Raw genomic sequence first — 15,422 nt, 5'->3', positions numbered from 1 at the left:
GTTTAAATTTGAATAAAACGCATACATAAGTTGTATTATTAGCTACCAGATCAAATTGTGTAGAAGTTTTCCTCTTATTTAAAAGCAAAAGAAAATCTATTTATATGTAGTTGTGGCCTACTTATGAATAAATTGTTTGTAATTTTCCTTCTTTCTCTCTCTAGGTCTTTGACGTGAGACTAAATGGGCAGCATGTGGTGGTGAAAGATCTGGATATCTTTGATAAAGTGGGACACAGCACGGCACACGATGAATTGGTGACCTTTTCCGTCAGGAAAGGAAAACTCAGTGTTCAAGGAGAAGTCTCTACATTTAATGGGAAACTGCTCGTAGAATTTGTGAAAGTAAGAAAATCTTTTAATGCTACCGAATAGGACTTAACAAAAAAAATCCATTGATTCAACGTGTGTGTGAATGGATGCTGCAAGGCACATTGTTGCGGGATGCCTGATTTTGTTGTTGTTGTTTTCTTCGCTTTTTTTACTCCAAAGGGTGGCACAGTGGCATAGCTGATAGAGCTGCTGTCTCGCAACACCAGAGACCAGGGTTCAAACCTGACCTCGTATGCTGTCTGTGTGGAGTTTGCACGTTCCCTCTGTGACCGTGTGGAGCTTTCCTCCAGGTGCTCCGGTTTGTTACGATGTCCCAAAGACGTGTGGATTTGTAGGTTAATTGGTCTCTAAAATTGTCCCTATGTGCAGGGAGTGGATAAGGTGAGATAACGTAGAACTAATGCAATCAAGTAATTAATGGACTCGATGGGCCAAAGGGCCTGTTTTCATGGTGTATCTCTAAGCTAAACTATACTCAAGGACTAAAATTCCTTTTATTGTTTCGCTTCATCAAATGGCTGATAAATATCTACTGTATATTTACAGAATTTGTATATTGGCTTGTGGTTCAGAAGTGACTTTTTAAAATAAATGTCAGGGCTGATAAATATTTGCAATATACCATTTTGTGGGCCACTGATGCAGCATCAAACAGCTATTTCCAAGTCCACATATCTAGTGAAAATAAGCAGGGGGTGAGCTAGATTTTTGATCCAGTGTTTTGTTCTTGCAGCACATGTTCTGTTTCATTGTCGGTAGCTTCATTTTATCTTATGCAAAACCTGTGGAACATTGTGCTGGGCATTGAATCTCTCTCACTATAGCAGTGCTGTTCAAATATTTGTCTATTCGTTCCTTATCCTGATGTGCTTAATTTCTGGTTAGGTACAGTTTATCAGAACTGTATTCCTCTTCTAACTATTCATGTGTGAGATGTGAATTTTGGGGGAATATAATTGCTGCATCCAATCCTGGGAAAATCCCACTGAGAATCTGGTATGATCTCCCCCCCCCCCCCCCCCCCCCCGCCCATGTCGCCAAGATACTGAAATCTGTTGTGGCACTGGCGCGACAGTAAAGCTGCTGCCTCACAGCGCCAGAGAGCTGGGTTTGATCTGACTACGGGCGTTGTCTGTTTGGAGTTTGTCCGTTCTCCCTACGTGGGTTTTCTCCGGGTGCTCTGGTTTCCTCCCACATTCCAAAGTCATGCAGGTTTTTCGGTTAATTGGTTTCCGTAAAGTGCCCCAGTGTGCAGGATGCGAAACTGGATAACGTAGAACCCGTGTACAAATTGTCAGTGGGCGCAGACTCGATGGGCTGAATGGCCTTTCAACGCTGTATCTCTAAACTAAACTAAACACCACTGTTGATGTTCAATGTGTCATCATCAATATTAAGGTGGGATAGAGATAGAATGCTGGCTCTACATTGTCCACCTGCATCTGATTTTGCTGGATGGGCTTACACTCGGGGGCCCATTGTCGGTTATTATTGAAAATGCAACTGTCTGGTATGGATAATATTTTGTTTTAAGCGTTCAAATCAGCACTGAAGTCAATAGAGCAAGGGTTTTGAACAACTCCCAGGACAAACTGCAGGATAGTTTGTAAGTCTATTTCAGATGTTAGTGGAGAAAGATGAATCCACTTGCATTTTAATATAAAGGAGCTTGCAAAGCCAAGCCCATATGCTCCTCCCTGGAGTAAGTTTTCCGAATATTACAAATTACATCATCAATTTAACGTAACAATTACTTTGACTCTACCTATTATGCTACGACCTTAAAAATCTAGTTATATTAATTATGCTGTTGTAACATATAGTGAAAACACTGACTTAACACTAATCATTTTCTTTATGTTGATTCTTTGTTCTAGGGTTACTATGACAACCCTAAAGTCTGTGCAATGTGCATTATAAAGGGATCAGTGGAGGGTAAGTTGATTATTGCAAGTCGTCTCACAACTCTTTCATGATTGTCAATAATGCCAATACTGCTGGAATTCATCAAGTTTAATGGTTTATTGAGAACGTAGCATCCCTGACAAATGCATTATTAATTAAATCAATGTTACAATTGAATCAGTTAACATGAGAAAAGATAATTTATTTTATTTCCTTTCTTACTTGGCTTGTATAGAATTATCTGGATTTCAAATCAAATCTATTACATTGAGATGATTTTGGGGGGCGTGGGATTACAGTAAAGCCACAAAAATACTTCAAGGGATATATTGACAGCTCTTCTGTTCTGCATCTCAAATAACATTTATCTTTAAAAACATTCCTCCAATTAATTAGTTATTAATTCAATTGACGCAACTTGTGGATTAATGGCTTACGTATCGATCTTACTCCACTTCATTCTCTCGCCCTCCTGATATCAGCACTTAAACAAAAAATAAGCACAAAGGTGGAAGGGAAAGAATATTGAAAGTTGATGACGTGCCTTCATATTTTTGAAGGAGAATCAATGATGTGATGCAGAAACACGTTGTACGTGTAGATAAATTATCATGGAAGTAATTTATATAACAACATAGGTAGTACCAAGCTGACCAGTCAGTAAGTTATTCATTTGTTACCACATGGGCCTAATTCTGTCCTCACTCATCATCCACACATTGATTGTTAGGAGGTTTATTTGGATGAGTACAGAATGATTTATTTCTTCCCACCCCCCCCACACACTTTGATAGCCAGAGTACTGAGAATATTCACCTCAACGCCTACAATCCTTCACATTAATTGATCCATCGGGCAAATTCTGTACACAACAACACCTTGTCCATAATTCTGCAACGGCAATGCCTTTAATGGATGTCAGGAAATGAACTTGCAAATGATTCTTTAACTCTAGTTTTTATATTGTAATCTGAATTTGCATGTCCAATCTCTGGATAGAAGGAATGGGTGATGTTTCGGGTTGAGACCCTTCTTTCAGTCTCAGTCTGAAGAAGAGTCTCGACCTGAAACGTCACCTATTCCTTCTATCCAGGGATGCTGCCTGTCAAGTTGAGTTACTCCAGCATTTTGTGTCTATCTTCGGTGTGAACCAGCATCTGCGGTTCCTTCCTGCACATGTCCCATTATTTACATGCATGAATGCACGAGAAAAAGAAAAGCAATAACATGAAAGACATTTGCTCAAGCCTGGTTATGAAATTAAATTGGTCGCTGGTCAGCACGGACTTGGTGGACCAAAGTAAAGTAAAAAATGACACTTTTAAAAGAAAAAAGACTCCCTCTTATAATTGGTTAAATTATTTCCTGTTCCAGTAAATTGGTAATAATTATCCTGATTATTGTAAACTGACTTTGAACTCCAAGCAATGCTGACATCAAATAATCACGTTACTTAATTATGAGTGGTCCTTCTCACTAACTTTGAGCCAACCATGGATGTCATTTTTTCCCCTTCTGTTCACTCCCCACCCACACCCCCTTGCCCACGACTAAGATAATTGAAGCGAAATTTGCATAAGACCCCTGTAAAATATTGGAGTTTTTAAAAAAAACTTTTTTAAAAGCGGCGTAAAATCACCCCACATCTGATAAGGATTAAAGATTGAGATTACATGAATTGGAGACATCCTAACATACTTCCTCAAAAGGTGGATTATATCAATTTTCAGCAGAGTTGCATGAAAGGTTTCCTGTTCTAATAAGGAGCACCAAATGCCATTCGTTTAGCCTCATGATTACATTACCAGTAAGCATCCATGTAGCACTTTATTGAATGCTTTCTGGAAATCTGGGTAATGAGAGTTTTTTAAATTAATCTTGTTATGGAAGACCAAAAACAAAATGTGAAGCCTTAAATGGTGAGACACTTGTAACTATTGGCATAAAGAGGGAAACTGGGTTGTGTTTGCTTGTAAAGTTGAAGTTGATCTGTGGGGAGAGTGCACAGTTAGGAAAGTAAATGTTAGGTTGGCTTTTACCACAAGGGGTTGAAGTACAAGTGTCGTTAACTTTTGCTGCAATTGTACATGATCTTGGTGAGATCAATCGGGAGTACCATGGTTTTATTTTACTTGCCTAAGGAAAGATACTTGCAGGCAATCGTTATAGATCCATTAGCGTGAGAACTGAGATGACAGTTACTGTTTCTCTGTGGAGAGTATGAGTAGTTAGGACCTATATTTAGTTCTCCTCTGTGAACAAGAATGGGAAGCGATCTCATTGATTCATAGAGAGGTTGGTGGGATAGATATTGAGCGGTTGTTTGTCGTCTCTGAATAGTCTATAATTCTGCACCGTCAAAGATGAAAGGAAATTCCTTTGTCGGGAGGATTTTACTTCTTTTGAATTCTTCTCTCCAGAGTCTTAAAATTATTTTGAGCACTAGGGAAATCAAAAGGCAGGAAGATTAGCTAAAAAAATGCAAAGAGGATCATGATTCTATAAGGTCTGAGCTTTTCTTCACTGATGGGGCTCAATCCTAGTTCTGTTCATTCAATACTAATTATGTACTGTTTCTCCTTGGAATAGAGAAGCTTAAAAGGAGATTTTAGTTGTTAAAATTATTGTGGATTTACATTTCCAGTAAATTAGACGAAACAGTTTGCATTAGCTGAGCTTGGTCAACAGAGCGCACAAAATGAAGGTGATTGCCAAAAGTGAATACAACTGAGGAGATATCTTTGCTGCGGTTAGTTAACTCTTGGAATATGTGTAGGGTACAATTGTGGATATGGATTGATATGATATAATGCATCAACCAGAATTGGAAAGTACTTGGAAGAGAAAACCTGATTAAGTAGAAAAGGGACTACATGGGTAAATTTTGGCAAGAGCCAGCACAGGCTTGATCAGCGCTCTCTTTCTCTGCTGGGCTATTCTTTGATTCTGCAACTCCATAAGTTCTAGGAGCAGAATTAGGCCATTCGGCCCATCAAGTCTACTCTGCCATTCAATCACGGCTGATCTATCCCCCTCAACCCCATTCTCCTGCCTTCTCCCCATAACCCCCGACACCCGTACTAATCAAGAACCTGTCAATCTCCGTCTTAAAAAATATCCACTCACTTGGTCTCCACGGCCTTCTGTCGCAATGAATTCCACAGATCAACCACCCTCCGATTAAATAAATTACTCCTCATCTCCTTTCTAAATGTATGTCCTTTTATTTTGAGGCTATTGACTCTGGTCCTAGACTCTCCCACCAGTGGAATCATCCTCTCCACATCCACCATCCAGGCCTTTCACTATTCGATTTTGAATTTCCTTTCATTTTAATGAATTACATTTGGGAAACTACTTCAAGATGTTTGTTTGCCCTTCGGGTTGGCAGGTTTGGTTTCACAACTACTTTTTGACCCAGGAAATGATGTGACATCTAAACAATTTACATATAAAAAATCCCCGTGGCAAATATGTTCTCTCAATAATGTATCTCATCTGGACCAATTTCTTTCTTGAAGGAACTATTAATAGCAGAATTGGTAGACAAAATATCCAATCCGACAAAGACTGAAAATAATGCCAATTATCGACTAGATTTCACCTTTGCCCAAATGTATGTAGGAACAAAGATCTGTGGTTGTTGGGTTATACCAAAGATAGTCACACTGCTGGAGTAACTCAGTGGGTCAGGCAGTATCTCTGGAGAAAAAGGATGGGTGACGTTTCGGGTCAAGTCTGAGGAAGGGTCCGAACCCGAGTTAACCGCCCCCAAAATATAAAACCTGCTTCTTCCTCAACAGAGAAAATGTAGAAACAAGGCACTGCAGATGCTGGCTTACGAAAAAAGACCCGAAGTGCTGGGAGTAACTCAGCCGGTCAGGTCGCATCTCTGGAGAACATGGATAGATGACGTTTAGAGTCGACTAGAAACATCACCTATTCACGTTCTCCAGAGATGCTGCCTGACCTGCTGTGTTACTCTAGCACTTTGTGTCTATCCATAGTATGTGTGGTTCAGAATAGCAATAACACTCTGCTTGTGCAGTGTGAAGTTGTAGTGGGGTAAGTTCATATGCTGATGTAGATTTTCCACACTTCCTTTACTGTAGTACCTTGAATCGCAAAAGGGGGTAACATTGCAATGCAAAATTGGAACCATAATCTTTTGCTTTGTGTGGAACCTACTCTATGTAAACACATCGCAGACAAAATTGACTGAATATTGCCGCCATTTCTGGAAATTCTGAAGATCAACAAATTTGATGGCGAATGTTATGATTTTTGCTGATTTACAATGAGCGTAATGTTTCCTTTCCCTCAGTTGGGCCGAAGCATCTGATTTTGATGATCTTCGAAAGAATCTTTCACTTTTGAATTGAATTTAATATAGAATAGTGCCACTATCTTTCCTGAAGTCAATTTTGCATCTATTAATAAATACTAAAAAACGTTTGTTGGTTTCCTAACCCTGCTCCAGAAAAACTGCCACTGTGAAACACTTCTGTTTGAAATTCTTGTATCTTTTGGCATATCAATTGATCAATGAAAATCCCTATTTGTAACCTCATGATAGAGGCAGTGTAATAAATGAAAAGGTTAAAGATTCTTATTGTTGATTTGGACCTGGATTATAGGTTAATATTCTGAGGTGAGATGATTTGAGTTTTAACACCAGGAACACTGGCAGACTGGATGGTTGTGAGCAAGACCGACTTCAGTATCATTAAGGATGTGTGCCACTCTCTTGTGAATGGTATCTAAATACTTGTACTATCTCTGGAATTCAACCCTGGTAATTCAAATAAATGTATTACTGGCCAGTAAACTCTTTTACTGACCCCTTTTACCAAGTGATTGAAAATCTCCCTCCATCATTTGGTTGGCAATTAGTTTTGAGCACATGGGGACAGACACATGCCTGAACAATAGTGGGCTGCACGGTGGCGCAGCGGTACAGTTGCTGCCTTACAGCACTTACAGCGTCAGAGACCCGGGTTCCATCCCGACTATGGGTGTTGTCTTTATTACGATTGTGCCTTCTCCCCGTGACCGTGTGGGTTTTCTCCGAGGTCCACAGTTTCCTCCCACACTTCAAAGATGTACAGGTTTGGAGGTTAATTGGCTTGGTATTAATGTAAATTGACCCTTGGATGGTAATGTGCTGGTCGGTGTGGATTCGGTGGGCCGCAGGGCCTGTTTCCGCACTGTATTTCTAAACTAAACGGAAATATCCCTTTTTTTCAGTTTTCGTTGCTAAAAAAATATTTAAGTAAGGCAAGGGTTATTCTGGTCAATAATTAATCTGCACTAGAACTAACAGTGGAGGCAATTAGCCTATTTAAGTTCACTCATCCATTTAGTGATATTTGGAGTTAATCCAATTAGCTGAAGTCTATGCAGTCTTGCCTCATAACTAATTCTGGCATTTTTTTAAGTCATTTTATTCTGTCTTTTTAAATTCATTTACTGGATTAAAATGTTACTGGCAAGACCAGCATGTATTTGTTGCTCCTCAATTGTCCTTCAGAAGATGGTGCTGACCCACTGCCTTGAGCTGCTGCAGTCCTTCAAGTGATGCTGCTGGTAGGGAATGTCATGTTTTTTAGATCCAGCGACAGTGAAGGATTGGCAAGAAATGTCCAGGTCAGAATAATGTGTGAAATTGTGGGAAACCTGCAGGTGATGGACTTCCCATGCACTTGCTGCTCTTGCCCTCTTGATCATAAACATTAGGGGGTTTGGAGATGCACTCGGAGTAGTCTGTATGTGGACTGCAGTGCATCTTCTACAACTTTGCAAGCTCTTGCATCTTTTTGTCGTGTGGTTACTAGAACTGTACACTGCACTGCAGCTGACTACTGTAGCTGTAGTATTATTTAACGCAGTTCTAGCGTGACCTTCATGCTGCAGCTTTCCATGCCACAGCCAATAAAATCTAGTGCCCTATATCTGTCTTATCCACTCCATATGTTTCTCCAACCACTTTAGGGATCTTTCTAAAAATGTACCCATTATCAATGACTGGCCTCCACTTGTAGTAACTTTTATATTTTAATCAAAGACACTCTGTCAGCATTCTCCAAGTTCACTGAGATTACGTCTATTTAAGGAGCATCAAATATTATAGTCTAAGCCTGTACTCTCACATCCTTTTGTTAAGAACTTGGGGGTACATGTCATCTTGGTCTGGTAATTTCTTAACCTCTTGCTAGTTGCCCTAATTTTAACACAATCACTTTCAGTACTTCGTATGCTACCCCCTTAATGCAAATGCCTACGATATCCCCATCTAATTAACAAAGTTAATTATTTTAGCTGTCGGCATTTCAGAAACGATGAGTTGATTAGTTGATCTGGTTTGGAATCCCAAGCATGGCATGCAGGCCATTCACTGGTAACAAATGGGTTCCAGTTTTACAGACGTCCATATATCAATTTTGTCCATAAGTTCGAAAACGCACAAAAACATCATCCTGTGGTAAACATTCCTGCCCCTGTTGTGATGAATGGTATCGAAAACACAAGACTTACAAGAATTACTAAGTATAGAGAGAGAGAGAGAGAGAGAGGGAGAGAGAAAAAAAACTAGTTCTGCTGCTCATATTAATGTATGTTCATACATCAAACTTTTGAATGTAATAATATTAGTGGAGCTTGCTCTATCATGTCATGTGTTCAAACCCCAGGATTTTCCTGTAGGAGAGAATGTTAAAGAGTTAATAGCATCCCCTTTCCCATCAGAACTGCCCCCTCCATCGACTCTTTTAAGTCAAGACTAAAGACTTACCTATACTCCCAAGCCTTTCCTGACGTCCTCTGAGTGAGGGCTACATGTATATATGTATGTAGTTTGTTTTGTTGTGCTATTTTTATAACAAATGTAAAGCACTTTGTCCAACGAGAGTTGTTTTTTAAATGTGCTATATAAATAAATGTGACTTGACTTGACTAATAGTGTTTCCAATTGGGTTGCTTGATAATTGATAAACTTGCCTATCAGCATGGCCTTTCTAATAATTATAATAAAATTAGTGTTGTGCGAATTGAAGAAAACAAATCTAAGGAATATGAAAATTGAGTTGAAGTTTTTTCCCTCAGAATTTGAGCTTTACATTACCATGTACTGATTACAAATAGATCTCTTGTTTTAAAAAAAAATCTTCTGCCGAATTACAGATGTCCCAAAACTCCTGCCTCACCCTGGTTTGGAAAAGAAGGAGGAAGAGGAAGAGGAGGAAGATTATGAAGAGGGTGCTGAAAGGAAGCCATTAAGCAAAAAGAAGGTGAAGTCAGGACCTCGAACTCCTGACCCATATGCCTCTGACAACAGCAGCCTAATGTTTCCAATCTTAGTTGCCTTTGGGGTCTTCATTCCCACTTTGTTTTGTCTATGTCGATTATGAGAGATAAACTTAGCATGTACAGTGGTGTGTGTGGGCGAGGAGCTATGTAACAGCATGGGGCAGTCTGTTTAAAACAGTATGTTTCTGTTCCCTCTAGAATTGAGGGGAGGGGGAAAAGAGAAATGGTTTGTACTGACTTTTGAAGGTTTGAATTGCAATAATTTTTGTTTTTGTTAAAAGATTTTTTTTAAAGACTCCTCCAATAATTCTGAAGTGTAAAATTGAAAATCCCAAAAAGTTGAATGTTTGAGGCCAGTACTCGCTGGAACAATTTTTTGCTGTGTTAAAGGTATGGTTTAATGGGCATCCAGGTTGGGAAAAAATGTGCCTCAATGTGAAGACTGTACAACTAATATAGAACCATTTGCCACTAGTGTGTAAGGAAAACTACAATTCCACTAGTAAAACTTGAATGGAGAATTTTAATAGAGAAAACGTACTGTAGGCAAATTAATGGTAATCTGACTACAAATTCCACCCCCTCTGCGGTAGCATGTCCACACGTTGACATGGGCATTATCCTTTTTTTTCCTTGAATAATGAGCTGACCATGAAAATCAGATTCAAGCTGGTTGTTTGGTAAATAATTGGGTGAGTATGAAATGTTCAGAGTGTGAAAAGGCAGTGTTTGTTTCACCAGCATCTTCAGATTTCACCTCTATGGCGTGGTGCAGTGCTCAAATGCTTTACACAATAATTTTTAAAATCTTCTTTCTGTTGGCCAACTTTGCTGGATCACCGCAGCAAATTTCCGTAAAACTGTTATAATAAAAGCAAGAGTAATATGTAACGGTTTGTCAATAACTGAAAGAAAGAAAATGCTTCAAGCCGAATAATTTCATCAGCACAAAAGCTGCAGCCCATCCCCAAACTCTGTTTGAATGAATTTGCTGTGAACTTTTATCATTTTTCTTTGTCATATTTCCTAATATATGTAGTTTTAAAGAATTCCGTTCTCTATTTTTTATTCCTATTCCAGGGTTCCTCTGTGAAAGGTATTTGAAATGGATAGTATTATATTAGCAATAACATTTGAAACCCCTCCACACATGAATACATATTTTAATAAGGCCCTGCTGAGTGACCACATACCAATTGTTTGGCAGTGCTCACTAAAGCTCACAAAAGATGTATAACTCTCAACAAAGGGAGAAACATTTAGAACAGTTACTTGAACCCTAAAAAGTTGTGTTTACTGTAACACCCTGCCATGGAGTCGGTATAATCTGTTAATCCCTTGGTGCTTAATACAGACTTTGGAAGCGTGTTGTGCTGAGTGTAAGATGTAGTGTCTTTATGAAAAGGGATTCTTGCCTGGATGAACTTGGCAGCAAGGGACTGCATTCATAATCTGAGAGAAAGTCTTTACCTGAAATCATGGCAGTAAAGTTCTCAATTGTATCTGTCTCTTCCCTCACTTTGTCCCATTCCCCATCTCACCGCCAACCTAACTCAAGCATTCCCCTTGTTTTTTCCCCAACCACTGTCACCCCTGCCATGTTACTAACATAACGGGCTAGTGCACAGCATGACCATAAATCTGTTGCCATTTGATCTTTATTCCCATTCACTTCCACAAATTAACTGCAGAGGTTACTATGTAGATTACTGTTGAACCTGAGATTTGAAGGCTGTTACCTCTCGAGCAACTCCGAGGGAGGGGAAAGATTGATTTTAGCTCTTTTTAAGAAGTTTAGTTTATTTCAGGTAGGACAATGAAAAGGAGCCATTGCTGATATTTGATATTACAGTTTTAAAATTAGACGCTGTGTTGCCTGCAGAGCACAGACGCAGCACTCAGAATACAAGCAAATCATAGAAATGAAACATTTCAAGTCATTTTATATAAATAATTGTATTATCTTTATAAAGTCCCACATACGGAAGAATCCTTTTGCCTTTCTTGGATAATTCTAAAAAGCTACTTTTGGATTTTGGAAATTAAATGTACAATTCTTGAATACAATAATCCAAGTGTGATATTAAATGACAGGAGAAACCCTGTACAATTTAGTCATTGCCAGTTTTAATGAACATTTGTACTATGGAATTAAAATGCTATATTTCCCCAAAATTATTTTGAGCATCATGCACAACTTGAATCTACATATTCACAAGCAGGCTTTAACTTTCTTTTCCTCGGGAAGAAAGGTGAGAAGGGAATAGATTTTTTTTTTTTTTTTCGAAAGTGTTTGAAGTTTAGAGTTATTCATTCCAAAGAGAGAACTGCTCTTTACCTTTGGAGGTTCAATCAAAATGTTTTTTTTCTTTTGTTGGCTAACCTGAATCCTGGACGGTGTAGGTAGAATTTGTGCTTTATGGTGTAAAGTTGATTTTTTGTGTGTCTGGCGTGTGTGTGCGTGCGCGAGTGTGCGTGTTTAAAAAAAAAAAAAAATTCATTTCAATTTGTAGCTTGGCTTTTGTTTGGAGCTCTCAGGAACTTGGGTTGAGGGTATATTTGTATTAATTTGCACTCTGGTGGTTTTAATCAGCAGTATATAATGAAAAGGGAGAAGATAAAAGTTATTTTTATGTCACATGTGTTCAGACGAGCGAAAGACTACATTTTAGTCCCTGGATAACAGTACGTGTAAAATACTTAACCTGTCAACCCAGGATTTTCTGCCTTTTGGGTAGAAATATTTGTGTGCTGTGCACCAACTACAATGTGCTTAATTTTTTTCCGCAACTTTCTGCCTTTTTATTTTTTGATAATATTGTGTTTGTGCCAGTGCAGCAATGGCCATACTGCCAATATCACCAAACAGACTTGCCTATACATGTAAACTGCAATGGTGGGGCTGGAGAACAAAACCTGTTCATTGAAGTAGGGGAGCTGTCAGCTTCATCCATCCTGACTTGAGTTCGTCTTGATCAACCTAATATTATTTGAATAGATTAGTCAATAAGCCTAATTTTAAATGGATTCTGGTATGACAATTAATTTAACTGTAACCTTGAATTGATTATTGAAAGAACTGTGTCAATGGTTTGTGCACCCCAGTCTTATTACTAACAGTAATTCTGCACAACAAGGATCCCAAAAAAGTATTTTCTTTTCCCCCGAATTTTTCTTTGCCAATTGTTGTTTCCTCCCGGTTTGTTAACAGTGTAAGCTTGGCATTCATCACTATCTGCCTTCTGCGTGCCCGAGCTCAAGCTGTGACGGGCTCTTGGGAAACAGGTAGATGGTCGTCCTGAAGATGGAAGGTCCCCAGGCTGACTGGTAAGCCAATGTCCATCATGGGGGAAGAAAAATAAAGCAGACTCCGAGATCCATAAGCGTTTGCATTTAGTGGTGTCTGTTAATGGTTTATGCAATTGTTGCACAGAAGACATTGTATTAATTCCACCTGTTTAGACAAACTATTATTGAATGTCTGAAAATCTCTACATTCACCAAATAGCAACAAATTCTGCTCTGTTGCCATTACATTTTCTGCAATTTGGAAATAAAACTTTATTGAAACACGTTTTAGTTTCCCCCTTCTATGATACAGGTTCTGTAGAAAATTAAGTACGTTAAGATCATGTAACGATGGAGCCTGTATTAATTCTGACGGGCAGCTGTTTCCTCTGGTAAGTTGGCCAAATGACCAGTTCATCCTATTCACTGTACCTCGGTACACGTGACAATAAAATAAAACTATTTGCAATTGTCCTGCTCGATTCCTCCGGCTCGACGATGATGTTTTAACCCGACCAACAATGGACCATTGTGGGCTCCACCTTTACTTGGCTATGATTTGTTCTAAACCTTTTCATACCTCTAGTTTAACCTCTCCCCTGACTCTCTGTCTGAAGAAGGGTCTCGACCCGAAACGTCGGATATTCCTTTTCTCCAGAGGTGCTTCCTGACCCGCTGAGTTAATCCAGCATTTTGTGTCTACGATCTAAACTATTTGAGTTTTTTTTTGTTTTTTTTAAATTGGGGTGAATTCAAATAGAGGTAAATCTGATTTTCAGGTTAACATTTGTAAACGGAAGATAAATTATCCAAGATTTTTGAAAGAAACACAAAGTAAATTGAAGTGGTTAAAATAGTCTTCAGTGGGAGCTGTGTTCATTATCTCCCACAGTCCTTGCAGACGTATATCCCTGTCACAGGTAAGGATTATAAGGTCCACGCAATGCTGCTTAGAGTTCATGGCAAGCAAGCAGTAATATCTTTAATATTGATTTTTCTTGGGATCTCCTGAGATGGAGATTAAGAAATGATTAATTTGGACAAATACAGGGATTTCTCCTAATAACTTAGCCAGTCCTTCACAGGATCTTTTGGGATTTAAACTGGATGAGAGTAGTGGATGTTGGGCCCTCGATGCTGATCAGCTAGGATAAAGGTTAATGGATAGACACAAAAAGGTGGAGTAACTCAGCGGGACAGGCAGCATCTCTGGACAGAAGGAATGGGTGATGTTTTGGGTTGAAGGGTCTCGACCTGAAACGTCACCCATTCCTTCTCTCCAGAGATGCTGCCTGTCCCGCTGAGTTACTCCAGATTTTTGTGTCTATCTTCGGTTTAAACCAGCGTCTGCAGTTCCTTCTTGCACATAAAGGTTAATGATATTGGGTATTAGTTTATTATTTGTTGCATTTACGTGGATACATTGAAAAACTTTGAATGCTAGCCAGTCAAATCATACATCATAAATAAGTACAAAAGGTAATACAAAATCACCACAGTGCAGAATATAGTGTTGCAGTGTTATGGCGTGACAATTACAGTGAAACGTGTGCAGATTTTAAAAAAAATGTGTAAAGGCCACAATGAAGTAGGCTGGGAGATGGGGATTACACTCTTAGTTTATGAGATGACCCTTCCATAGTCTGTTTACAGCGGAAAATAAACTATTCCTGAATCTGGCGGTATGTGCTTTCAAGGTTTTGTATCATCTGCCTAATAGACATTAGGTGCAGGAGGAGACCATTCGGCCCCTCGAGCCAGCACCGCCATTCACTGTGATCATGGCTGATCATCCACAATCAGTACCCCGTTCCTGCCTTCTCCCCATATCCCCTGACTCCGCTATCTTTAAGAGCCCTATCTAGCTTTCTCTTGAAAGTATCCAGAAAACCGGCCTCCACCACCCTCTGAGGCGGAGAATTCCACAGACTCAGAACTCTCTGTGAGAAAAAGTGTTTCCTTGTCTCCGTTCTAAATGGCCTACCCCTTATTCTTAAACAGTGGCCCCTGGTTCTGGACTCCCCCAACATTGGGAACATGTTTCCTGCCTCTAGTGTGTCCAATCCCTCAGTGGTAGAGTTTCTGCCTTGCAGCGCCAGATCCGACAGCGCCAGAGACCCGGGTTAGATCATGTCTACCTGTATGAAGATTGTATGTTCTCCCTGTGACCTATGTGGTTTTTCTCTGAGATCTTCAGTTTTCTCCTACATCCCAACGGTACAAGTTTGTAGGTTAATTGGCTTGGTATAAATGTAAATTGTCCCTAATAGAACGGTTTTATAGTACCTGTACTGTTAATTTCCGGGGATCGCTGTTCTGCGCGGACTCGGTGGGACGAAGGGCTTGTTTCCGCGCTGTATCTCTAAACTAAACCAAGACTGGGCTACATCCACGACTCTGCAATCTCTTGCATCTTAGACAAAGCTGATGCCAAACGAAGCTATGATGCATCCTAATAAAATGCTTGCTGCAACGCAGCTGTAGAAGTTGGCAAGAGTTGGTAACGCTGTGCTTGATGCTAAATACACTGGTGTTTTTGGATGGGATGCTATTTATTCTTAAGTAATGCTATTAAAAGAGACTTTGGCTTGT

General features: G+C 39.4%; 1 protein-coding gene across 2 annotated transcripts in view; it reads left to right on the top strand.

The window, feature by feature from the left end:
* The window catches only part of mlec (malectin), a 49,625-nt gene extending 36,511 nt beyond the window's left edge, over positions 1-13,114 (top strand). For both annotated transcript variants that reach the window (XM_033043668.1, XM_033043669.1), the window contains 3 exons: positions 165-344; positions 2,210-2,267; positions 9,417-13,114. In XM_033043668.1, the coding sequence (XP_032899559.1) occupies positions 165-344; positions 2,210-2,267; positions 9,417-9,643 (465 nt within the window). In that variant the 3' untranslated portion in view covers positions 9,644-13,114. The remainder of the gene's footprint in view (positions 1-164; positions 345-2,209; positions 2,268-9,416) is intronic.
* The last annotated feature ends 2,308 nt before the right edge of the window (positions 13,115-15,422 follow it).

The sequence above is a fragment of the Amblyraja radiata genome, chromosome 25 (assembly GCF_010909765.2).
Source record: "Amblyraja radiata isolate CabotCenter1 chromosome 25, sAmbRad1.1.pri, whole genome shotgun sequence".
In the NCBI taxonomy this organism is placed as follows: Eukaryota; Metazoa; Chordata; class Chondrichthyes; order Rajiformes; family Rajidae; genus Amblyraja; species Amblyraja radiata.
This window is presented reverse-complemented; position numbering and strand designations above follow the sequence as displayed.